The 27,487-nt window shown below is 44.0% G+C and overlaps 1 protein-coding gene across 2 annotated transcripts in view; it reads left to right on the top strand.

The window, feature by feature from the left end:
- The window catches only part of GAB2 (GRB2 associated binding protein 2), a 290,861-nt gene that overhangs the window by 170,894 nt on the left and 92,480 nt on the right, over positions 1-27,487 (top strand). For both annotated transcript variants that reach the window (XM_029602205.1, XM_029602206.1), the window contains exon 2: positions 15,105-15,405. In XM_029602205.1, the coding sequence (XP_029458065.1) occupies positions 15,105-15,405 (301 nt within the window). The remainder of the gene's footprint in view (positions 1-15,104; positions 15,406-27,487) is intronic.

Below are 27,487 nucleotides of genomic sequence, written 5' to 3'. Positions count from 1 at the left end.
TTTTTTTTTCCAAGCTCACGTTTGTGGTCACGGTTTCCTACGGGTAGTAAACATGATGGTAGTAAAAGCCAATGCTATTTTAGTCCTTGTTGACTTTGGCAGCGTCGTACTGAGGCTAGTTCCGTTTGTCATCACTCGGAGCTCCTTTATAACGGCAGGCTCCAGAGGAGGCTGCCAGAAGGAGGGCTCGCTTACTGAGCTGCGTGTCTGCCTAAGAACGATGTCCCTGCCCTGGCGCTGCATGGACGGACGCAGCAGGATGCACCTGTTAGCAAGGCCCTCTGGTGGTCTAAAGGACATTTTATTCCCAAGCAGCTCTGCTGAGCCAAGAGCGAATAGAAACTTGAATTTTTTTTAATAAAATATTTCATTTATGCGGGTTCAGAGAAAATCAAATAGGAAGATGGCATGGTGACCTCCGAGACATGGGGGAGAATTCTGAAATGCTGAAATCAAACTGGGGAATCTGAATCCTGAAGGATGCTTGAATGATTGAAATTTCAGTTCATTATGAATTTTAGTTTGTGTGGCTGATTTTCGTTGCTGTGTTGCATTACTGCAGCTATGAATTGACAGGCAAAGGGATTTCAGATAGATAACAACATTTGTTGGCTATACCATTATGTGACATGGCACGCAATACACAGGGACCCTCAGCTAGATCCAGGCAAATTAGCTTTAGAATTGGTGCCTCTTTTCTGGGTCAGAGGCATAAGAAAATATAATTGAATCAGCAGTCAGGACTTATTCTAGCATGCGATCTTCGGGCTCTTTCCAGCTCTTGCTTTTCTGTGCGATATTAGACCGTTTACTTTATTCCCCAGAGCTGTGATTGGGTGTTAAACGTGCCAGCTACGTTCCTTCTCCCATTTATAAGCATTTCTGCAGTCTGGGCAGCGGTGCTCTTCCCAGCCGCCCACCCCAGAGGCTAAACTGCTGTGTGCATGTCTGTGAAACGTTTACTTTTCTTCTTACACTCTCCTTTCTTGAGATTATTTGCAAGTTACAGTAATAGAACAAAAGGGGGGGGCGGGTCCCTCTAGAAAACGGACATATAATGAGAAATTACTAGAAACCTCACTCCTTTGCAAGAAGCAGCATAAACAGCCACTCTCTCTCTTATATAGCAGGCCACGGTTTCATGAAATCTCGATATTTACGTTTTAATTCGGAACGTGAGAAGCTCCAAGGGGCGCGCCACCTTTCAAGACGGTGGTAGCCCACCTGGCAACAGGCATTTTGCCTGGCAGCGTCTGGCGCAGGGCAAGTCATTTGGCTGGCAGTCACCACCAGAGAGCACACCATCACTGGAGTTCCTCCTCTCCCAGGGGGGAAAACGCCTGGAAGCCTAACAAAATGATCACTGGCCCACAGGATAGGAGAATCCCCGTACATTTCTATATCCAAGGTATTACCCCCTCCCAATATGTTAATATCGTAGGACAGGAACACAACACATTCCTGCCCCGGAAGGGTAAATTCCAAAACACATTGAGGTTTCCATTTGGTGGAAAGGCCCTGATTTTCAAAAGCACTCTCCTGCTTAAAAGTGGGTTTTTACATGTGCACATGCAAGTGAGTTTTTGAAAATTGCTACAGTATATGCCATTGAATTGTCAATAGGTTTTTACACAGGTAAATGGGCTATTGAAAATTGCTACGATATTGTGCTACACTGACACGCGGAACGCTTTTGGAAATTCACCTGCATGTGATTATTACGGAAGCCAAAAAGTCATTGCAAAGTTTACAGATAAGAGTGGTCTTATTTTCAGAATGTGTGTGCATTACTTCATGCTTAATGCCTGACAGAAAATGTTTACAAATTGAGCAAATATGGAAGGATAGCACAATATGGTAGTATTTATCGGCAAGTGAGCTAAATGGTGGGTAGAGCATTTCTCTGTTTTATTTATTTAATCGAAAATACTCGTTATCTGCCTAAAATAGCCCAGCTCAGCTAAGCGGATTTCAGTAAACTATATCCCGCACTCATAACAGGAAATACCTCTTTATTAAGTCAACTATTCCATCTGAGCAGAACTGAAAGAGCACCTCCTCTTCCAGAGTAATGGTACTGTGTGATATTTTCCTGTATCTACTGTGTCCTGCTCCCTTTGTGCTATTATCAGGCCGGCAGTGTTAAGTTACCAGCGATAGAAAGGTAAATGATGGATTTCTGGTCTCTATGGAAGAAATATAAAAGAAGGAAACACACAGTCACTAGCCAACAATAAATAGATGTTTGTGCAAAACCATTTTATGAGGCTTTATTTGTGCTTAAAACCTTTTGGGCCTGATTGATTGCTTTTTGGCCAGGAAGCATCCCTGGATAGAGGAGGCCTGTTCTGAGAAACGACTACATTGGCCGGTGTCCAGGTCACCCTTCCAAGTGTGCTAATCCCCTCTGCGTTGGTCAACATTTTGAATTGGGCATAGAGGGTTCTTTGCTTCCTTAGAAAGGAACCAGCGAACCACACTAATTTTCAGGTTTTACTGCTGCTGGAGAGGAATACAGCTGACTGGCGCTGGCAGGGATGCAGGGGGGAGGGAGGCACGGCCTGTGCCCAGTGGCCAAGATGATGCTTGTTCAGAGGGAACAAAGCTGCATGTGCTGCTGTGAAACAGAAAAAGAGCACATCTTTTGGATGAGGTTTTATACCGAGGGCAATCTAATTTATGGACGTTTAAACATCCCAGGGCACTTTTCCTTGTGTGCCCCCCCCCCCCCCACACACACATATACAGGCAAGACTAGAGGATAATAGGGGAGCAGCTACCACTATCCCAGTTTAGGAAGTCGTTCCATACAACTTCTTTGCACTTCATCGTCTGTACTGTATATCCTCCATCCGACACCAATTTTAAGAACTGGAGCATGAATTCTTCTTGGTTATTGCAGAATACACGTGAAACTCGTTCCCTTGTACATGTGTGCCCTTTCTTAAACACTTTGTTCTAGAGATGCCACAATGGCAGATGTCTCTCTCTCCCGCTCTGTCTCTCTTGTACTGTATTAGTTTGCATTCCACTCTTCCTCAACTTCTTGCTTCTCTTAAGATCTTGAAAGGGGGAGAGGGTAACGAGATAGATTTTGGCAGCTTGAAGGCAACATCCCTTACAGTTATCTCTGCAAAGGACAAAGGCTGATCTGATCTGCAGAGGCAATGTATTTACCCACCTGCTCTCTCTCTCTCTCTCTCTCTCATGACTGAATTCAGTGCAGTCTGTTTATCGGGCTCAGTAACAAGGAGAGCCATAAACTACTGCACACTGAGGATTTTTTTTTTCAGTTTTGCCTCTTTGAAAGCTGGGGGTTTTTTTTTTGTTTGCTTGATTTATTGGGATAGGGATGGTTTGTCAGCATTTTCTGTAATTTTTGAAGCAAAATGGAAACCATCCAAGTTAACTTGGCAGATAACCCCAAGGCTCGCATACAAGAAGCCATCACAGTCACTCCAAACTTATTTCTCAATACAACTTCAATTTGGCAGTAAGGTTATCCCAAACGCATTTAGTAACCTAGAAACTTACTAAACGATGGCAGAAAAAGGCCTACTTGGTTCGTCCAGTCTGTCCAGTTGTGATCCTACCACTTTGAGCAGCTTTTTATTTCCCTTTGCTTGGGAAAGCAGGGAACAGTTTTTAAATGCATTTGTTTTCAAACGCATGGTAAACTACTAACTGTGGAATGAGTTTCTTGGATTTGAAGTAATCGCATGCATTCAGCTGACCTCACCTGACCTCTGTGATTTTTGAATAGGCTTAGCATTTTAAATTCTAACACAAGGCATTAGGGGGACCTGTAATTACTGTAATGTTATTTATATTTTGAGTGCCTTTCCAGTTTTAGCTGAAGGCAATGCACAGCATGTTTCAGGTAGGATAAGTCCCTGCTTAAAAAATGTTTATAATCTGAGATCCCAACTTTCAACCCTATCCGTGGGGCAGCATTTGCACGTGTAAGTGGGCTTTTGATTTTAGGTGTTTACAAATTGTAAATGTTGGTGTTTATTTTCCAACTAATTAGGGGTTCTTTGAGAGTACAAAAGAAATCACTGTTTATTGGTGTTTGTGCAGTGCATGTACTATTGCAGGGTAATGCTTTCCAGTTCAATCATATTCACACATTTGTGCAGCTGAGGAGTCGTCCTTAGCACAGAAACTGTGGAGGTTCAAGGGTAGGCAAAGGGCGGGGTGAGAGAATACTAGGGGAAGTGGTATTTTTTGGTGTTTATCCAATAAACATCTACTTTATTTTATTTTTCCATGGGGGGGGGTGAGTTTTATCATGGTTAATCGTTTAAAACTTAAAATCAGAAGCCCTGTTTATAAAATGCCGTATGTGACAGTATGCGCAAATATTTCTCCTAGGACAAGCAGGATGTTAGTCCTCACAAGTGGGGGACATTTTCAGATGGAGCCCGGCATGGAAAACGTTGACTGGCACACTGAGCATGCCCAGTATACCACTATCCAGGCGTCCACGCGGGGTTTCTCTTCACGCTCTTCTTTGCCACAGAACTGTTGTCTCGTGGTGGTGGAGCTTGTGCTCTTTTTGCGGGAAACGTTCTACGAGGTGGGGGGGGGGGTGTTTCACTTTCTTTTTTCCTGTGCTGGGTTAGCCTGACTTCAGTGCCAGGAAAAATAGTGGAAAGTGTTCTAAACATCAAAATCACAGAACATATAGAAAGTCATGGTTTAATGGAACAAAGTCAGCATGACTTTACCCAAGGCAAGTTTTGCCTCACAAATCTGCTTCACTTTTTTGAAGGAGTTAATAAACATGTGGATAAAGGTGAACCGGTAGATGTAGTGTACTTGGATTTTCAGAAGGCGTTTGACAAAGTTCCTCATGAGAGGCTTCTAGGAAAAGTAAAAAGTCATGGGATAGGTGGCGATGTCCTTTCGTGGATTACAAACTGGCTAAAAGACAGGAAACAGAGAGTAGGATTAAATGGGCAATTTTCTCAGTGGAAGGGAGTGGGCAGTGGACTGCCTCAGGGATCTGTATTGGGACCCTTACTTTTCAATATATTTATAAATGATCTGGAAAGAAATACGACGAGTGAGATAATCAAATTTGCAGATGACACAAAATTGTTCAGAGTAGTTAAATCACAAGCAGATTGTGATAAATTGCAGGAAGACCTTGTGAGACTGGAAAATTGGGCATCCAAATGGCAGATGAAATTTAATGTGGACAAGTGCAAGGTGATGCATATAGGAAAAAATAACCCATGCTATAATTACACAATGTTGGGTTCCATATTAGGTGCTACAACCCAAAAAAGAGAGCTAGGCGTCATAGTGGATATCACATTGAAATCGTCAGTTCAGTGTGCTGCGGCAGTCAAAAAAGCAAACAATGTTGGGAATTATTAGAAAGGGAATGGTGAATACAACGGAAAATGTCATAATGCCTCTGTATTGCTCCATGGTGAGACCGCACCTTGAATACTGTGACAATTCTGGTCGCCACATCTCAAAAAAGGTATAATTGCGATGGAGAAGGTACAGCGAAGGGCGGCCAAAATGATAAAGGGAATGGAACAGCTCCCCTATGAGGAAAGACTAAAGCGGTTAGGACTTTTCAGCTTGGAGAGGAGACGGCTGAGGGGGGAATATGATAGAGTTGTTTAAAATCATGAGAGATCTAGAATGGGTAGATGTGAATCGGTTATTTACTCTTTCGATAATAGAAAGACTAGGGGGCACTCCATGAAGTTAGCATGGGGCACATTTAAAACCAATCGGAGAAAGTTCTTTTTTACTCAGCGCACAATTAAGCTCTGGAATTTGTTGCCAGAGGATGTGGTTAGTGCAGTTAGTATAGCTGCGTTTAAAAAAGGATTGGATAAGTTCTTGGAGGAGAAGTCCATTACCTGTTATTAATTAAGTTGACTTAGATAATAACCACCACTATTACTAGCAGTGGTAACATGGAATAGACTTAGTTGCCAGGTTCTTATGGCCTGGATTGGCCACTGTTGGAAACAGGATGCTGGGCTTGATGGACCCTTGGTCTGACCCAGTATGGCATGTTCTTATGTTCTCCACATTTCCCGGTTGTATTTTAATCAGTCGGTGAGTTTTTTCCTCTCCTTCGGTGTCCGCCAGTCTTCGAGCCCTTGCGGTCTCCTGTGCACGTCATGGCGGCCTCGGGCTTCCTTCGGTGCCCCCAATACCCCCAGACCATGTCCGGGGGTATTGGGGGCACCGAAGGAAGCCCCTGTGCATCCTGTGCCTGAGGGCATCACACGATGTTTGAGGTTGCGACCTGTGTGCTTAGATGACCTCAAAAGGCCATCACGCCAGGCTTGACAAGATGGAGAAGGTCTTTGGATCGGGTAAGTCCGATCCCTCCACCCCAGCATCGATGCCATCGACTCCCCAGGACCGTGGGGAACCGTTCGTCCTCGATCCCTCTGTGACCCCTCCTCCCCCGGCGTCCTTAGGTGAGAAGGGCGCCAGGGATCGGCCTGTGTCAGTCTCCTCCAAGACACGGACGTCTGGATCGTTGTCCTCATCCTTGGCACCAGGGAAAGACCGGGCCGAGCACCGTGGGAAGTCTCGGAAGCATCAACACTGGTCTCCGTCCTCGCACAGTGCTGGGCTCGGGCTGGCCAAGGCGCTTGCTGCCTTGTCCCTGAATTGGCCCCGGTGAGAGGAGGGCCCTATCCTCCCTCGAATCTGGTGGGCCGAAGCTGCCCACACCGAATCTGGTGTTGGGTGCGGACCCTCCTTGGCATCCTGTAGAGGGCCTGGCCTCACCTCTCCCCTCTAAGCCTGCCCTTTCATCGAAGGTTTTCGAGGCGGAGCTTGAGTGTCAAGTGCGCTTGGCAGTGGAACGCACTTTGGGGCAGATTTTCAAAGGGGTACGAGCGTAAGATACTTGCGTACCCCCCGAAAACCTGCCCCAACCTCCCCCTGCGCACACCGAGTCTATTCAACATAGGCTCGGTGTGCCTATGTTGAATAGACTCGGTGGCGCGTGCAAGCCCGGGACTCCCGTAAGTCCCGGGGCTTTGCTAGGGGGTGTGTCGGGGGCGGTGCGACATTCGGGGGTGTTCCGGGGGACGTGGTGCCGGCCCGGGGGCGTTCCAGGGGCGTGGCTGCGGCCTACGGACCAGCCCCCGGACCGGAACATGGCGCGCCGGCAACCAGAATGGAGCGCGCAAGTTACGCCTGCCTTGGGCAGGCGTAACTTTTCCAACAAAGGTAGGGGGGTTTAGATAGGCCTCAGGGGTGGGTTAGGGAGGGGAAGGTGCGGGGGGGGGGGGGGGTGGAAGGAAAGTTCCCTCTGAGGCCGCTCCGATTTTGGAGCGGCCTCGGAGGGAATGGAGGCAGGCTGTGTGGCTCGGCATGCGCAGGCTGCTGATTTTGCGCAGCCTTGCGCGCGCCGATCCCGAATTTTAAAAGATACGTGTGGCTACGCGTGTATCTATTAAAATCCGGCATACTTTTGTTTGCGCCGGTCGCGCTGGTGGTGCCCAGGTTGGAGCCATTGTTGGACTGACTCGATGACCTCCTCAGTGTCCTCCCATGCAGCTGTTGCCTGTGCCCCGCGATCCCCCTGTGACCTGTCAGGCTCCAAAGCGAGGGGCATCCGAACTAGTCCTTGTCGGGGATTCTTCCGGGGACGAGGGCCAGTCAGTGCCTTCGCCACCACTGGGGCCCCGCGTGCCCTGTTCCATGCTGCCTGGGCCAGTGCCTGGACCCTTAGGTCCCCTGCTACCCACGGGTCCTCTGGTGCCTCTGCCCAGGGATGTGTCCAGCGCTCCCCGGCCTTCCTCCCCGAGCGGTCTCAGTGAGCCTTGGGGAGGTGATACCTCCGAAGACTCCTCAGTGGATTCTGATGGCCTTCCTTCAGACCCATCTCCCTTGGAGGAGCGGTGTTGATCCCTGCCCTAGGAAACCCACCCGCCAGCCTGTGGAGTTGGGTTCTCCTAGTTTGTTGTTTTATTTTTTCGCATTCTACGTACGAGACTAAAGAGAGACCCTGCATAGACACATGGATAGTGGCATGTGAGCTGTGAAGGAGTGGAGGGAACTCCGTGTTGTAGCCTTGCAGATCTCCCCCATTGGAACTGCACGCAGGTGAGCCACGGAAGTGGTCTTGGCTTTAACAAAAGTGTTCTGTGTCAAGCTCCATCTGATGATGTCACCCACTTGTGAGGACTAACATTCTGCTGTCCTAGGAGAACACCGGTTACAGGTAAACAATTTCACTTTCCAGTGCATGGAAAAGCATATCTTATCTGTTTTCTAAACATATATTTTAGACACATAAAAAATATAACATAGGTGTAATAACTATCATTTATATGCAGAAGCAGGTATTTTATAAAGTATACAAGGATACTATTTTGAAAATTCTTGCGCATGTAGTTGGAATCACCAGTTCACCAATACTTCCACCAATTCATTCAGTCCTTCTCTAGTACATCTAGACCCTTTAACGTTTCACCCTGAACCCCTTCCAGTTCACCCAGATCTGCCACCCAAAAAACCGCAGACACCAGACAAGTTCAATTTCAATAGTGCAAGTCAATCTACAGGTCTGAATAAGTTTGTGATGTATACACATTTATCTCCTACAAAATAGTAACTGCAGCATGTACTTCTGAACCCTGCCCCTTTTTTCCCCTGGTAAAATGTACATGTGTACTCTTGATGTTTATAAAATAGTATACATGTACATTCATGTTGTTTTAAAGTGTGGAACCACTTTGAGAATTCACCTTTGTATGGGTACCTGAGGCATCAGGTGTTAATGTTATCATCTTGAAATGAGAAAGAAGACTGCAACTTCCACGATGCCTTGAAATGGGATTTGGTAAATCAAAACGGACCTAAACGTCAGAGGTAACCTGTGGTTAGTTTGCGGAGATAACTGCAGATTACATGTTTTGCTTTTTTGCTTCTCTTTTCTCTTCAAGAGAATGCTAATATAGAATAACAAAGGAGACCAAAGATATCACTAATCTTTAACAAAATGGCCAAAAGCCATGAACAATAATCAAAAAGGTCACTTTATAAAAGAGGGTATCATAAAACTATTAAAAAAAATGTTTAAGCACATTCTAATTATAATCTTATACCAGACTTTAATAAAATCATATATAGGCAAATAACCAAATCACTCATTTATTTATTTATTTTATTTATTTTTAATTTTTATAGACCGAAGTTCTTGTAGGAACTACAAATCAATCCGGTTTACATACAACTTTTAAATGCCCAAAAAGAGTAGGGGGCTTTACATAGAACAATTGAACAATAAAACAGGTAACAATAGAACAATAACAATAATGATGGAACAAATAGAATAGATAACCAATTAAACATAGTAATATAGTAATAAATATTATATAGAAAATAAATATAAAAGGGATAGAGTAAATGAAGTGTGAATACAGTATAAATACAAAAGATGAAAGAGCTCAAAAATTAAGGTACAGTTGAAAAAAAAAAATCTTAATAGCAAAAAACAGTGAGATAACCCATGATTTGGGTTAAAAGACTTGATTAGGTAGCATTAGATGTCTGGGAAGGCTTGACGGAAAAGCCATGTTTTTAGCTTTTTTTTTAACTCCTGATGACTTGGTTCTATTCTTAGATCTGGGGGGAGCGCGTTCCATTGGTGGGGGCCTCCTGAAGATAGTGCTCTTTTGCTCAGTGATGATTTTACCTGTGGGGCTTGCAATGTGCCTTTGTATGCGCTTCTAATTGGTCTGGATGAAGTATGAGGTTGGAGTTGGGTGCTTAACATGATCGGAGCAAGATTGTATGTTGCTTTGTGAATAATTGTGAGCACTTTATAGAGGATCCTGTGGTTAATAGGAAGCCAATGTAGGTTACGAAGGATTGGAGTGATGTGATCTCTTTTATTAGAGTTTGTAAGTATTCTGGCAGCAGCGTTTTGAACCATTTGTAAGGGTTTGATGGTATTTGAGGGTAGACCGAGAAGGAGGGAGTTGCAATAATCGAGCTTAGATAGTATGATGGATTGAAGTACTAGCCGGAAGTCAGAGAAGTGAAGGAGGGGTTTTAGCTTTCTGAGGACTTGAAGTTTGTAAAAGCAGTCCTTTGCGGTATTGTTTACAAACTTTTTTAGGTTTAGATTGTTGTCTAGCCAGGCTCCAAGATCCCTGACGTCTGGTGAGAACTTGCTAATTGAGTTTGGTTGAGAGGAGCTTGAAGAGATGGTGAGGGGATCTTGGGAGATAATGAGCATTTCGGTTTTGTTGTCATTCAATACTAAATTGAGGCTTGAGAGTAAGTCTTTAATTGGCTGTAGACAGTCATTCCAGTAGCTGATCGTTTTTTGAAGGGATTCTGAAATCGGGATAAGGATTTGGATGTCATCTGCGTAGAGGTAATGGATAAGCTTGAGGTTTGAGAGCAGGTGGCAAAGAGGGAGGAGATAGATATTGAAGAGGGTGGGTGAGAGTGAAGATCCTTGAGGGACTCCTTGATCTGAAAGAACTGGAAGCGATTCCTTGTTGTTTATCCTGACTTTATAGAATCTGTTGCTTAGGAAGGACTGAAACCAGCTGAGAGCTGAGCCTTTGATACCTATGTTGGCTAGTTGGTCTATAAGTATGGTGTGTTTTACCGTATCAAAGGCAGCGGATAGATCTAGAAGAATAAGGAGGTAGGATTGTTTGAAGTCTCTCTCAAACTCACACAGTTTCATTTATAATGATGGAAGGTGGGGGATGGAGGAGAGTCTGGGTTTTTAAACCTTCAGTCATTGCAGCCAGGAATTCATACTTTTCTCTATTACAGGCCCTTCCCTCCCTCATAGTCCAATCACATCAGCATTCCTATGGTTCATATGTCAAAGGTTGTGCTTCTCTTCAGACCCTCACTCATGAATGCTGATTATCTAGTCAGTAGATGTAGCTATTGTGCCTGGGGCTCCCTTTCAAGGGCCATCACAGTGCCAACCTTGGTCAACCTAAAGAGCAAGAATTGGGTTCAGCAATCAAATATGAGCCACTGCATAGCAGCACATCTTGCTGTCACTGGGCCTTTGGGCTAGCCTTAGAAGCAAGCCTTAAAGAAAGAAACTTAAACTAAACCCCATCAAATCCGAACTCCTCTGGCTAAGCCAATAAAGGCATTTCTTCTTAATTCTTCCTATCAGGAAACCACTATAAATAGTGGAATGAGTGGTGGTGTACTATGTCATAGAACACATAAACACAACTTGTAAAAGCAAATACTTGGTTTATAAAATATGTAAATATTGTAAAAATCAGCAAAGGCAAACACTATCACAGTAAATATTGCATAAATCAGTAAAGGCAAACAGCACTGCTGTAATAAAGATATGTATTAAGATTTGTACAAAGATACTTTCCTCATGGTCCCGTTGTTTTGAGTCAATGTATCTGGGAAAATCGAGAGATAAACAGGCCCAGTGACCACTATGAAATGGCTATGACGCTCTTTCTCTGAGGATCTTAATGGACACTGTTAATTACATTTCACTTATACACTCATGTCTGGCTCTAGTCCAGGTTATGCAAACTCAGTTATTCTATTTAGAATTCACAATTTCAGCAGATTTATGCCTTAAGCTGTGGTTTTGCTAGGAGACATCCTGCTGCACGATTCCCAGATAGTTTAGGCACTGGCCTTATCATGCAGTTAATAGATGTTTAATAAGAACATAAGAAATTGCCATATTGGGTCAGACCAAGGGTTCATCAAGCCCAGCATCCTGTTTCCAACAGTGGCCAAACCAGGCTAAAAGAACCTGGCAAATACCCAAACACTAAGAAGATCCCATGCTACTGATGCCAGTAGTAGAAGAGGCCATTCTTTAAGTCAACTTTATTAATAGCAGTTAATGGACTTCTCCTCCAAACCTTTTTTAAACCCAGCTACATTAACTGCACTAACCGAATCCTGTGGCAACAAGTTCTAGAGCTTGATTGTGCATTGAGTAAAAAAGAATTTTCTCTGATTGGTTTTAATTGTGCTACATACTCACTTCATGGAGTGCCCCCTAGTCCTTATATTATCCAAAAGTGTAAATAACCAATTTACATCTACCCGTTCAAGACCTCTCATGATCTTAAAGACCTCTATCATATCCCCCCTCAGCCATCTCTTCTCCTAGCTGAACAGCCCTAACCTCTTTAGCCTTTTCTCATAGGGGAGCTGTTCCATCCCCTTTATCATTTTGGTCACCCTATTCCGTACCTTCTCCAGTGCAACTATATCTTTTTTGAGATGCGGTGACAAGAACTGTACACAGTACTCAAGGTGCAGTCTCACCATGGAGCGATACAGAGATATTTTGACATTTTCCGTTTTATTCACCATTCCCTTCCTAATAATTCCTAACATTCTGTTTGCTTTGACTGCCACAGCCCACTGAGCCAATGATTTCAATATATTATCCACTATGAAGCCTAGATCTTTTTCCTGGGTGGTAGCTCCTAATATGGAACCTAACATCGTGTAACTTCTGCATGTGTTATTTTTCCCTATATGCAACACCTTGAACTTGTCCACATTAAATTTCATCTGCCATTTGGATACCCAATCTTCCAGTCTCGCAAGGTCCTCTTGCAATTTATCATAATCCGCTTGTGATTTAACTACTCTGAATAATTTTGTATCATCTGCAAATTTGATAGCTTCACTCGTTGTATTCCTTTCCAGATCATTTATAAATATATTGAAAATCACCGGTCCAAGTACAGATCCCTGAGGCCCTCCACTGTTTACCCTTTTCCACTGAGAAAATTGACCATTTAAATCCTACTCTCTGTTTCCTGTCTTTTAACCAGTTTGTAATCCTGTTCCTGTTTTGGCTTATCACCAGCAGACTAAGAAATCATGTTTAAAAAGTCTTATGCTAAGCTTTTATACAATTCATATTGATCCACATTTATTAGTGATTATCTTTGTTCCACTATTCCCATCTATTGCATTACAAAAAGTTCTTCACGTCCACTATCTAACTTTCTGCTGGTTTCCACAACTCCCTACAACTCAAAAACTCATAGGGGTTCAGCTAGACCATAAGCTTACAGCGGAATCCAAAATCTCAAAAGTGGTACGGACCTCTTTCACCTGTGCCAAATTCACCAACTGAGCAACTACTTTGAGAAGCTCAATCTCACTACATGCGTTAATCACCAGTGGCATGGACTACAGCACGTCTCTATTCACTGGCATTTCACAACACAATCTCAAACACCTCCAGTTCTTACTCAGCACGGCTACCAGAATCTTGGTTGGAGCCCAAAGCAATACATAAGGCTATTCCTAAAGAAGCTGCACTGGCTCCCACTCGAATACAACTCACAAAACTCTCTGCCTAGTCTTCAAATATGTGAGCAAAGTGGCCCCAGAATATCTCTCTTAGCTTTACTCCCCTACATTCTCACAAGAGAACTTCCCAGATGTCCCACTGCGAGACAGTGTGCATTCAAATACCAAGCCCCAAAACTATGAAATAAGTTACCGCTATCCCTTCACCTTGAAGAACTTACTTTCTGGAAACAAGCTAAGGCACAGTTATTCACCTAGGCCTTTACATAGACCAATGACAGAGATTAGCCCACCCCAACATCAGCATTTCTTTATGTATTTACAATCTAGACATTACGTACTTCAGGTATTCTCACAAAATCTCAATAGGTTCGAAACTGAATCTGTCATTGTTTTGTTTACCAAAGTTAAGACATATAGTAACATTCTATCTTTTTGGTATAAAATTGTCTTTACTAAAGAGACTTCACAATTATATACACTATTTGCTCATTCCTGGTCTTTATCTCTTGGAAAAATTGTAACATGAAAAGCATTAGTGATATATTTTGATTATACTTTTGTAACAACTGTGGTGACAAAATTGCAGGAAATGCATTATAATCTACTGAATAAAATGTATGTAGACATGGTGAGGCCATGTAAAATGAAGCTTAGAGAAACGGAAACATGCATCAAGTGTCGTGGTGAAAGAGGCATGATGATTCATAACTTTTTTTCTATGCCCAGTTTTGTTCCAATGTTGCAATATAGTATTAAAACTTATTGAAGCTGTAATTCAGCAAAAAACACCTTTTTGAGGTGAATTTCTTTTGCTAGGGTCTGTACGTTGGCTATCCAATCCATCTAAGAGTCAAGTAAAATTTTTGCATATCCTGATATTGTTGGCAAAATCTTGTATTCTTTTTTGGTGGATTAAACCAGAAGGCCCCACACTGCTGATGTGGTACCAGAAAATCGCTGACTAGGTGCAGATAGAACGATTGGATGTCAAATTCACAGATGGCAAGTGCAAGAAAAATATAAAAAACTTTGGGAACTCATGTTTAACCTTTTGCTAGTGACACTTGGGCAATCCTTATTGGCTAGTGGTACTCTTCAGAATGGTGATTGAGCTTCAAGGATACTCTCCTCCTCAACTGAACTGATCATGATATTTAAGGCAGCAAGGTGTCTGAGTGCTGTATGGACGAATAAGATTATATGTTGGTATGAGTTTGCAATGAAGAAATATCAAATAAAATTTATGCACATGAATGGGAAAGTACAGCAATTTGTGGTAAAGACTGTTACTGATGATTGTAAGCATTGCCTTGAACTCGTATAGCCACTGTTTCTGTTTTCATTCTTGTGCTAAAATAAAAAGGGGGGGAAAAAACATGAGACCATCCTATCAACTTCCAGGGTTTTCTTATTCTAATGTCTTATTTAACATCTATTCTCTGTCTATACTGATGCCTGCATTATGTTCCCATCTATGCTAATCCATCCAATCCGTTCAATTCCTAGGACATGACCTGCTGCATTCCAGCTGACCACAACAATTTACCTTCTATTTCTTCTCTTTCTGTTTATGCCCCCTTGTGATCATTAATCTAGTGATGATTGTAAACTATGATACAATAGCAATTGTAATTTAAGTTTAATTGTAATCTGCCTTGTGACCATTTTTGGGAAAATGTGGTATATCAAATATCTGTAAATAAATACTGTGGCTGGTAGGTGGAAGTCCTGTACTTACAGAGTGTTGCGTTTCCTTATAGTATTTCCAGTAAAGAATTAATACTTCTGCTCCTGTTTTTCAGGCATGGAAGAAGCGATGGTTTATCTTGCGTAGTGGGCGAATGAGTGGTGACCCCGATGTCCTGGAGTACTATAAGAATGACCACTCCAAGAAGCCTATCCGTGTGATCAACCTCAGTGCCTGTGAACAGGTGGATGCTGGGCTGACCTTCAACAAGAAAGAGCTGCAGGACAGCTATGTTTTTGACATCAAGACAAGTGACAGGACCTTCTACCTGGTGGCTGAAACAGAGGAGGAGATGAGCAAATGGGTCCGTAGCATTTGCCAGATCTGTGGCTTTAACCAGTCTGAGGAGAACCCAGGTACAGTCGGCATCTAAAACAGTTATTTCTCAACAAAAAGGTTTTGAATTGGAAAAAAAAAGTCTTATTGAACCATTTCCCTTAAAACATTTTCTCCATGTGCAGTTCAAAATTGAGCTAAATGTTCTTAAGTCATATGTACAAGATTTATTTCCACCAGATTCCATGATATCAACATGCCATCTGTGAGCCATATTTTAAGATCTCCATGGCAAGACCCACAAAACTGTATTTGAGGAAGAGGTGGATTTGATACACTTCTTCCCTTAACCCTTTGGTTGTTAAGAGCAATAGGGAGGATCCCCAGCAAGTACTCAGCCAGTAAGGGCACAGGATTCCTGTTCTTGAAAATAAATGTGGACTGTAGACAGAAACACAGAAGATTATGGCAAGAAGACCATTTGATTTATCCATTCTGCACATTTGTGCCCAGCTTTTTGTGCTGTAAAAAGTCTTACTTGATCTGGTGTTTTCTTCCTCTCACCTCTTGCTTGAATTCTGCCATTGTTTTGGCCCCCGTCACCTCTGCTGAAATCTGTTCCTGCATCACCCTCGCAATGAAAAAAGTATTCTTATACTCCTTTTGAGGTTTTCTCCCTTCAGCTTCATATAGGCATAAATTTTAAGTGAAACGCTTAGCGATGATATATGCAGGTAGTGCGTATCCACAGGGTTGGCGCCAGTGGGTGTGCAAAGGGTGCCCCTGCACAGAGTGGCAACTTCTGGGGAGGAGGGAGGGGGGTGCGCAAGCAGTCACAGCAAAACAACAAGACCCGACAGCCACACAAACTCAAAGAGCCATCAGCGCTTTCAATCACTCTGGCTTCACATCTTTCATGTACACAAATAAACAACTGCACCAAGTACTACTTTTCATCATGGTTTTGTTTATTTTTGTGTGTTAGGTTTTATGTTTTGCTTTTTTTAAAGTGGTTTGACTTTCTTTGTGTCTACACTTCTGACAGGACCTGAGTTACTAGCTTTCAGCTTTTCTGCTCCTGCTTAGGGGAGTGAGGTTAAGTTTTTCTCCTAGAAAGAGAAAGTGAAGAAATGTTATAACTGCTATTTCATGGGTATTTCTTCTTCTTTTCCCTCTGCCAAATGCAGTCATTGGGAAAAACAGGGTTTAACAAATTGTAGTGCTTCTCCTATTAAATCTCTACTCTATCACCCACATAACTTGGCCTTTGCTTCGCCCCTTAAGTGTAGCAACCTTGGAGATTTCCCAGCTGAACTGGTGCTTTGTATTAAGGGAGCCTTATAGAAACAACTACCCTGAGGCTTATGGCTGCTGAAAAGAGAGGAGGGGAGGGAGAGGGAAGCCATGGGAGAGGGAGGGAGAAGGACATAGGAGTATGAGGAGTTAGGAGAGTACAGGGAGGAGCCATTATGGGGAAGAGAGGAGAGAGGGGGCATGATGAGGGAAGAAACAGGGAGGGAGGAGGGCCACAGGATAGCATGGGGATCCATAAGGATGGGAGAGAGGAGACAGAAGAAAGGAGCCATGCGGAGCCCCAGGTGAGAGAAAGGAGGGACAGAGGGAAGTCATGGGAAAGGCAGGGAGATGGGCAAGGGTGAACCATAGTAAGGAGGGAGATCAAAGAGGGCAAAAAGAGAGGGGGAATGAGGAAGGAGAGAGAATCACAGGGGGCATGATGCTGTGATGGGTTAAGAGAAAGGGAGGGGTAAGGGATGGGTGGGAGTGAGTGAGTGAGAGGAGAGCGAAGGCTGGGAAGGGTGATGGGAAAAATAAGGTGGGAGATATAAGATGAGATAAGTATAAGAGATCGGAAGTGCTGATGGATGGGGATAGAGCAGCTAGGAGAGAGAGGGGGAGAAGTAAGAGAAAAGAGTCAGCTGGAGGGAGAGAAGAGTTAGAAAAAAAATCAGTTGTAGAAGGAAACATAAAATGGGAAGAAAACAGGGAAAGGAGTCAGGAGAAGCCAGAAAATGATAGGAGAGGACAGTATGATGTGGGGGGAAACAGCAGAGGTACAAATGATTTTTGTCAATTTTCGGTTTAAATATCTGATTATGTGACTTTGTAAGTCTGAAATTATTTCTGTAGAAAATGCTCCTTTTCTGTACTTTATTGAAGTCCGCTAAATAATCGAGTGTTTGTGTTATGTCTCCCCTTTTCCCTCTTTCTTCCAGAGGGCACGTCTTTGGCTCCTTCAGTCCCTTATGTATGGTTTATACCGCAAGCCAAACACAATTTTGGAGGCCCTAGTTTGACTTGCCTCTACCTTCTCAATGTACTTTGGTAAATGGGGCATTACTCAAGGTGGGTTTCCAGCAGTGACCTGTAGGGAGGTAACATTACCTCTCGCTCTCTACTGGCGAGACCTTTCTTTATGCACCCAAGTACACTGTTAGCTTTTCCAACTGCTTTGCCAAGACACACAAGCACAAAAAGTGCCAGGCTGGGCAGATCAAGGTGCGTCGAGCCCAGTATTCTGTCTCCGACAGTGGCCAGCCCAGGTCGCAGGTGCCCGCCAGATCCCCAGTAGTTAATCTGTCGTCCATCTCAGTCCCAGGGACAAGCGCTGCCCTTCCCAAGTCTGCCTGGCCGACAATCGTTTATGGACCTTTCCTTCAGGAACTGTCCGATCCTCTTTTGCCTTGATAACGCCCCCCAGCAACAGATTCCATTGCCTAACTGTGAGCGGAGAAATAAAAAGTACTTCATATAATTTGTTCCAAATCTGTCATTTGCCAGCTTCACAGAGTGTCCTCGAGTCTTGGGGTTCTGCATTTACCCGTTCCACTCCACTCGTGATTTATAAATTTCAATCATGCCCCCTCTCAGTCGTCTCTTTTGCAAGCTGAAGAGCTTTCCCATCCCTTCCACCATTTTTGTTGTCCCTATCTGTATCTTGCCTATGTCTGCGATGTCTTTTTTTTTTAGATTGAGCAACTGGAACTGCACACAGCACTCAAGAAGCAGTTGCACCATGGATCTGCATAAAGGCATTATGATATTCTGGAAATCCAGACACACTATATCAGCTAGCTCACCTTTATCCACACTGCCCAAATTTACCCTTCGATTTTTGCACCTCAAATGTATGATTATGCATTAGTTTGGTTAAAGTGTAGCCGCTATATATTTGACCTTTCTTCCAATTTTTAAGTTATCTTTCATCTTATCTGCTTCCTCTGATATGCCTGCTCCATTGCAGACTTTCATATCATCTGCAAACATACATACGTTCTCTTATAAACCTTCTGTAATGTCGCTGATTTCAGGCCTGGCACATTGACATAAACTTGTAGGACCTCCAGCGAAGGACGCAGGCAACCTTAACTGATGAAATTAAAGGAATCTGCACATAATAGTCACGTTCTAATGTTCAGAAACTTTGTTTATATTTACGTTCTCATGCTCTAAAAAAAACCCTGTTCTATGTAACGCCTTATCAGCGACTGTTTTGTTCTATGGAAACCGACCTGATTCGATATGTCTATCGAGAATGTCGGTATATAAAAATTCTAAATAAATAAATAAATAATAGCCGGCTGTCTCCTTGTCACTTGCTTTATTTTGAAATAATTGTTTTTCTATTCTCTTTCTGCCCATTTCTGCATGATGAGGGTTAAGTGATCGCAGATCCACCATGGTGTCTGCCTCATTTTCTTGGCAGAATACTGCAGAGGCTTGATACTACACTTTCTTTTACCATGGGCACCCACCTTCAACTTTGTCTCCATCTCAGATGCCTCTGTGGGACGATAATTTATCACCACCGTTATAAAGGCATTCTGTAGCAGTAGTATTTATGGAATTTGTCGGTCAAGATCAGCCCTTACTCTATTTGAAACTATCATGATCCATCTATTCTAGCAATATCTCCCAGTTAAACCCCCCTGTTCAATGTAATTTCCTTTCTCAGTTAATTGTGAACCGACATGATGTGTCCTACGAATGCCGGTATATAAAAAAATGTTAAATAAATAAAATAAATATTCTCTGTTTTTCAGATCTTTTGTGGGACTGGGGGCAGGCTTGGGGTTAGACACCCTGGGAAGAGTTCGCTTTTAATTCTGACCATTTCTACCCTGCTCTGAGCTTTCTTCATTCTCAGGCCAGGGCAACACAGAAGCTTCCAGAAGGTCTCTAAAGACTGCTGCTCCATAGGGTTGCCTCCTGGAGAGGTTGAGCCATTCCTGGCTTTACCCCCTTGCCTGCAGGGACTTGTAGTTCTGATTTATTGCTTCCGCCTGGTTTCGAACCAGGGACCTTTTGCGTGTTAGACGAATGTTCTGATTTATTGCATTCCCTAAGAAAGGCAAGACTACAAGTCCCAGTATGCAGTGGGGTAAAAACCAGGATTAGATCTGCCTGTCCTGAAAATATGGACCAGGTTGGCAACCCTGCTGCCCCACAATGATTACATTGCACTCCCCCACCCTTATGTCCTCTCCTTTTTATTTGTTTAGATTTTTTTTAAAGAAAATAACTGACACTTTTAAAAAACGTTCCTTTCAATTTCCGCTTGTAGCTGCTAAGTAGTATTGTGTTTTAAATATCAAAATTAAGGGTAGAGCCCTCTTTGTCTAAATGAGAAAGATCGCAGAGGGTGCCTGTCAGCTGTGCCGTTTTATTATAGATTGCTGCAGTCCTGAAAGGGACTTCTAATTCATCTTTTCCTGAGGCAATAATAATTATCTTTGCGGCTGTGATCGCCGTTCCGAGCCCGACATGCTTTATTATCAGCCATGCTGAATCCTCTGACTCCTGTAGACGGGGCTGCAGTGCAAGTTCCAGATCCTTGTCAGCAGGACGTTCATCCTATAAGGCATTAATCTATCAAAGGCTACAGAGGCCACAGTTATTTCTTCATGAAGACGTTGATCAATCTGCCGGGAAAGCAATGGATTCATTCGTTTTAATATTCCTTGAAAGGGACACCTAAGCTTTGCTGGCGCACATTAAAGACCTCCAAGATGAAACTCCCCCTGCTAGGATCCAGCACCGTGTGCTCTGAAACCTAAATGAACCTTTTACAAGTAAGCAGGACGGATCCTTAAACTTGAACCCGGGGACCACATAGAAGAAAGGAAAATAAGAGATGGGTCCTTTCTGCAGACCTCTCTCATTGTCTCTCAGCTTCCCCTTCACCCCCACTGGATAGCTTTACATCTGAGTTCCACCATTTCAATAGTGGGGAGGGACAATAGTTCTTACACCCTGCATTCTGCAGTGCCAGCCCTGTCTCCGGTCTTTGCCCACAGCACTGATAATTAACACTGTCTCTGCAGCCAGTGAACGCACAGTGAGAAGAATGGAATCCAGATTCTAAACTGATAGTTGATCAGACGAATGAGCGCTGTTTACCCTTCGGTTCATTTCTCAGTTCCACTGAATAAATAACAAGTTAACAGGAAGGTATAATAAACTTCTGACTCTGTTTCTTTGGCAAAGTCTCTTGTTTCTAAAGGCAGCTCTCTACTTAACGCTGAATTCCTTCACTCCAGAATTCCTTCAGATTGACCTTAGTTCAGTCCTCCTTCAGTCCCCAATTTAATCCTCGGCTCTTCCCACTGGAGGTGGTTAGAAATTATAGTCCCAATTTATTATCAGAGCTTAGTCCCAGACCTAATGCTCTTTGAATCCTCTTCAAATCCCTTAACTTCTTCTGCAGCGCCTGGGAGGGCTCCTCTCACTCCCTTTTACGTAACACTTAGTATTGCTTTCTTCAGGCCCCTTTCACTTCCTTCCTCTTAGTGCACTTTCTTTTACGTAACACTTAGTATTGCTTTCTTCAGGCCCCTTTCACTTCCTTCCTCTTAGTGCACTTTCTTTTACGTAACACTTAGTATTGCTTTCTTCAGGCCCCTTTCACTTCCTTCCTCTTAGTGCACTTTCTTTTACGTAACACTTAGTATTGCTTTCTTCAGGCCCCTTTCACTTCCTTCCTCTTAGTGCACTTTCTTTTACGTAACACGTAGTATTGCTTTCTTCAGGCCCCTTTCACTTCCTTCCTCTTAGTGCACTTTCTTTTACTAACACGTAGTATTGCTTTCTTCAGGCCCCTTTCACTTCCTTCCTCTTAGTGCACTTTCTTTTACTAACACTTAGTATTGCTTTCTTCAGGCCCCTTTCACTTCCTTCCTCTTAGTGCACTTTCTTTTACGTAACACGTAGTATTGCTTTCTTCAGGCCCCTTTCACTTCCTTCCTCTTAGTGCACTTTCTTTTACTAACACTTAGTATTGCTTTCTTCAGGACCCTTTCACTTCCTTCCTCTTAGTGCACTTTCTTTTACGTAACACGTAGTATTGCTTTCTTCAGGCCCCTTTCACTTCCTTCCTCTTAGTGCACTTTCTTTTACTAACACGTAGTATTGCTTTCTTCAGGCCCCTTTCACTTCCTTCCTCTTAGTGCACTTTCTTTTACGTAACACTTAGTATTGCTTTCTTCAGGCCCCTTTCACTTCCTTCCTCTTAGTGCACTTTCTTTTACGTAACACGTAGTATTGCTTTCTTCAGGCCCCTTTCACTTCCTTCCTCTTAGTGCACTTTCTTTTACTAACACTTAGTATTGCTTTCTTCAGGACCCTTTCACTTCCTTCCTCTTAGTGCACTTTCTTTTACGTAACACGTAGTATTGCTTTCTTCAGGCCCCTTTCACTTCCTTCCTCTTAGTGCACTTTCTTTTACTAACACGTAGTATTGCTTTCTTCAGGCCCCTTTCACTTCCTTCCTCTTAGTGCACTTTCTTTTACGTAACACTTAGTATTGCTTTCTTCAGGCCCCTTTCACTTCCTTCCTCTTAGTGCACTTTCTTTTACTAACACGTAGTATTGCTTTCTTCAGGACCCTTTCACTTCCTTCCTCTTAGTGCACTTACTTTTACTAACACGTAGTATTGCTTTCTTCAGGACCCTTTCACTTCCTTCCTCTTAGTGCACTTTCTTTTACTAACACGTAGTATTGCTTTCTTCAGGCCCCTTTCACTTCCTTCCTCTTAGTGCACTTTCTTTTACTAACACGTAGTATTGCTTTCTTCAGGACCCTTTCACTTCCTTCCTCTTAGTGCACTTTCTTTTACTAACACGTAGTATTGCTTTCTTCAGGCCCCTTTCACTTCCTTCCTCTTAGTGCACTTTCTTTTACGTAACACGTAGTATTGCTTTCTTCAGGACCCTTTCACTTCCTTCCTCTTAGTGCACTTTCTTTTACTAACACGTAGTATTGCTTTCTTCAGGACCCTTTCACTTCCTTCCTCTTAGTGCACTTTCTTTTACGTAACACGTAGTATTGCTTTCTTCAGGCCCCTTTCACTTCCTTCCTCTTAGTGCACTTTCTTTTACTAACACGTAGTATTGCTTTCTTCAGGCCCCTTTCACTTCCTTCCTCTTAGTGCACTTTCTTTTACGTAACACGTAGTATTGCTTTCTTCAGGCCCCTTTCACTTCCTTCCTCTTAGTGCACTTTCTTTTACGTAACACGTAGTATTGCTTTCTTCAGGACCCTTTCACTTCCTTCCTCTTAGTGCACTTTCTTTTACGTAACACGTAGTATTGCTTTCTTCAGGCCCCTTTCACTTCCTTCCTCTTAGTGCACTTTCTTTTACTAACACGTAGTATTGCTTTCTTCAGGCCCCTTTCACTTCCTTCCTCTTAGTGCACTTTCTTTTACGTAACATTTAGTATTGCTTTCTTCAGGCCCCTTTCACTTCCTTCCTCTTAGTGCACTTTCTTTTACTAACACGTAGTATTGCTTTCTTCAGGCCCCTTTCACTTCCTTCCTCTTAGTGCACTTTCTTTTACGTAACACGTAGTATTGCTTTCTTCAGGACCCTTTCACTTCCTTCCTCTTAGTGCACTTTCTTTTACTAACACGTAGTATTGCTTTCTTCAGGACCCTTTCACTTCCTTCCTCTTAGTGCACTTTCTTTTACGTAACACGTAGTATTGCTTTCTTCAGGCCCCTTTCACTTCCTTCCTCTTAGTGCACTTTCTTTTACTAACACGTAGTATTGCTTTCTTCAGGCCCCTTTCACTTCCTTCCTCTTAGTGCACTTTCTTTTACTAACACTTAGTATTGCTTTCTTCAGGACCCTTTCACTTCCTTCCTCTTAGTGCACTTTCTTTTACGTAACATTTAGTATTGCTTTCTTCAGGCCCCTTTCACTTCCTTCCTCTTAGTGCACTTTCTTTTACTAACACGTAGTATTGCTTTCTTCAGGCCCCTTTCACTTCCTTCCTCTTAGTGCACTTTCTTTTACGTAACACGTAGTATTGCTTTCTTCAGGCCCCTTTCACTTCCTTCCTCTTAGTGCACTTTCTTTTACGTAACATTTAGTATTGCTTTCTTCAGGCCCCTTTCACTTCCTTCCTCTTAGTGCACTTTCTTTTACTAACACGTAGTATTGCTTTCTTCAGGCCCCTTTCACTTCCTTCCTCTTAGTGCACTTTCTTTTACGTAACACGTAGTATTGCTTTCTTCAGGCCCCTTTCACTTCCTTCCTCTTAGTGCACTTTCTTTTACTAACACGTAGTATTGCTTTCTTCAGGACCCTTTCACTTCCTTCCTCTTAGTGCACTTTCTTGGGATCCCTTCCTTGGCAGAACAAAACCCCCCCTCCATATTCAACAGCATTTGGTCTCAGTCAAAAGGCCAAGAAAGGTCATCCCTCAGCACAAAGCTCAGACATCACCACCATGTGATTTCATCCTAAAGGTGATGAATTACCTGAAGAAGCCGCTGTGGTAGACCGTGATCTCTTGGGAGCAGGAAAAGAGAGCTCTTGGCTTGTACTAAACTCCAAATTGTGTATGACACAACATTTTCTTTTAAAGTTGTCTCAGTCTTCTGCCAGTTTTGAAGACACTTTTCAAATAACAACCAACAAGGACTGAGCTACACAGTCTGGGTAAACAAATAAGCATGGGGGAGGCTTGCTTATTGCAGCGGTTACTACCCTAAACCAATTAAGCCTGATACTTCACTTTGAATACATATTCAGTGTTGCTCTCTGCTTCAACGGCAGGGGGGTGGGGAGTGGAAAAGTGGATTTACATTCAGACAACATCCAACATGGCATTGATCTGTGCAGTCTAGGTAAACAAGCATCGGGGTAACTTGCTTGAGGAGGCGGTTACTATCGGTGTGATGTACCCACTAATGCCAGTATAAAAAAAAAAGGTTTAAATAAATAAATAAATAAATAAATAAATACTACCCTTAACCATTAAGCATTATGCTCACCTTTGATGCAACTCCAACATTACTCTCTGCGTCAATGGCAGGGGGTGGCAGGAAATTCCAATCAAACAGTTACCAACAAGGGCCCTGAACTTGGTGGTTGGTGAAACAGATAAGTATGGGAAAATAAGTGTGGGAGCTCGCTGGGCAGACTGGATGGGCCGATTGGTCTTTTTCTGCCGTCATTTCTATGTTTCTATGTTAAACAGCCACTGAGCGCCCTGCTAATTTTAGCTGGTTATCTTTAGGATAATTTTCAACAAAACCTCAAATTAGAGCTGTAATTCAGTCATCGTTTGCCAAACTCAAATTACACCACCACATGAAATCATTATTGACCCTCCCTTCCCCCCCGTCCCCCCCCCCTTGATTACTGCAGCTCTTTATATGTAGGGCCTCCCTCAGTATACACTTAGACGATTACAGTTAGTACAAAATTCTGCTGCCCGACTACTTACAGGGTCTAACGTACATGATCACATTTCTCCCATATTACAATCACTTCCCAGGCTCCCTGGCGAATGGCGGATACAATATAAAATAACCAACGTCATCCATAGCTTACGCAAGTGATGTCACCCGCCCATGGATCAGTTCATGTTTACATTTCTACAATCCTGTTAGAACTCGCACCTGCTTATCGTCCCTCCTACAAGACGCACCCGTTTTAGCGGTCACACGAGAGAGCGTTCTCTATAGCTGGGCCTACCCTTTGGAACTCTATTCCCTTGATAGTTCGCTGCATCAGAGACCCTAAAGAGTTCAAAAAGTCGCTGAAAACATACCTGAGAAGGGCGTTTGCTCTGTCTTAGTCCTTAGGAGTACGTAAAGCGGCAAGTATAGCTTTGCAGTCAGCTATGTTAACATAGAAGTGCCTCTCGTCCCAACGCGATGCTATCTGCAGTCCTCTGATTCTTGTAAACCTTCGGAAGCTCTTGCTGATATGTCAGTGCGTTTATAATTCTGGTTTTATTTCAGATATGTGTGTTTTTATGTACCCCCGTCCTGAACTTCGGAGGGAGCGGGGAACAAATACTTCTTGAATAAATAATTAAATAAATCTGACCAGCTTAAGCTGAAAATTCTCCTAAATCTCGCTGGTCAAAATTTGGCTGGCTGGATTTTCACACTTAGGGGTAGATTTTCAAAAAATGCGAATAGGCGTACTTTTGCTGGCGCATCAGGCGCCAGCAAAAGTACGCTGGATTTTAGTAGATACGCGCGGAGCCGCGCGTATCCACTAAAATCCCGGATCGGCGCGCGAAAGGCTATGAATTCTGTATAGCCGGCGCGCGCCGAGCCGCGCAGCCTACCCCCGTTCCCTCCGAGGCCGCTCTGAAATCGGAGCGGCCTTGGAGGGAATCCTCTAATGCCCTCCCCTCACCTTCCCCTCCCTTCCTCTACCTAACCCACCCGCCCGGCCCTGTCTACACCCCCCCCCCCCTTACCTTTCTCCGGGGATTTACGCCTCCCGGAGGGAGAAGTAAATCCCCGCGCGCCAGCGGGCCTCCTGTGCGCCGGGCCGCGACCTGGGGGCGGGTACGGAGGGCGCGGCCACGCCCCCGGACCGCCCCGGGCAGTAGCCACGCCCCCGTACCCGCCCCCCAAATGCTGCTGACACGCCCCCGAAACACCGCGACGACCGGGCACGCCCCCGACACGCCCCCCTCGGAGAACCCCGGGACTTACGCGAGTCCCGGGGCTCTGCGCGCGCCGGTAGGCCTATGTAAAATAGGCTCACCGGCGCGCAGGGCCCTGCTCGCCTAAATCCGCCCGGTTTTGGGCGGATTTAGGCGAGCAGGGCTCTGAAAATCCGCCCCTTAACCAGTTAGCTCTGAAAATCGGGACAAAGTTAAAAAAAACAAACAAACAAATTAACACAAAGTTAAAAAAGGAACTGTCTAGTGACATCCCCCAATCCCAGCCACCTGATCTTAATGGCAAATGCCATGCCTCTCACCCACCAGCCTGATATTTTAAAATAAATGCCAAACTATGGAAACCCCCTTCTTTGAGCAAAACCCCCTTCATCCCACCCGCCAACCCAATATTAAAAAAAAACTCTGGGGGCAGCCCCCGCTCCTGATCCTACCCCCTTCCGTTTAAAGAGCCTCACGTGAACCTCCCCCCCCTCCTGAACCCGCCATACAATCCCTCAACCGAACGGAGATGAAGGTAAGTTTACTATCTTCCCAGCTAGGCATCCAGCGTTGCTCTGACAGCAATGCGTAACCTTTTCCTCCTCGCAGAACCTCCCCCACGCCGATCAGAGCCAGTTCTTCCCTTGGGCACACTGGCCAATCGCATAGAGCGCAGTATTTTTTTTGGGGGGGGGGGGGGCGCAGCACCAGGGGGCTTCTGTGTACGATCACACAGGGCTCCGCTTTGTTGACTCTAAAGGTCAGTGCCCGAATCTCAGGCAGTGGAGAAGCAGCTACAGGGAATGAGAGGGCAGGAGGAGAACCTAGAGCAGGCAGAACATAGAGCAGATCAAGAAGGAGCCATCCTGCTCTGTAATCCAGTCCCCTCCCTTCCTGCTTCTCTCCTCCCTTTTATGTCATGCAGAGAACAGGATGGGGGGGGGGGGCTTAAGTCTAGAATGGACAGAGCAGAGCAAAGAAGAGCCACTCTGCTCCCTAATCCAACCCCCTTCTCTCCTGTTCTGTAGAGAACGGGGAGAGGGGGGCGGAGGAGTGAACAAGAGCTCAGTTTTCCTCTGTATATTTCTGTTTATAACGTGTAGTCACTTACCCTCTATTTGGTGAGGGTTCTTTTGCATTCTGAGTGTGTGAGGTATTATGCTTATGCAGCTGGGCCATTCTGGTCCTCAGTCCACTAACCAGGCGGTTTTCTGGATATCCCTAATGAAC

Source organism: Rhinatrema bivittatum, chromosome 5 (genome assembly GCF_901001135.1).
Source record: "Rhinatrema bivittatum chromosome 5, aRhiBiv1.1, whole genome shotgun sequence".
Classification (NCBI taxonomy): domain Eukaryota; kingdom Metazoa; phylum Chordata; class Amphibia; order Gymnophiona; family Rhinatrematidae; genus Rhinatrema; species Rhinatrema bivittatum.
This window is presented reverse-complemented; position numbering and strand designations above follow the sequence as displayed.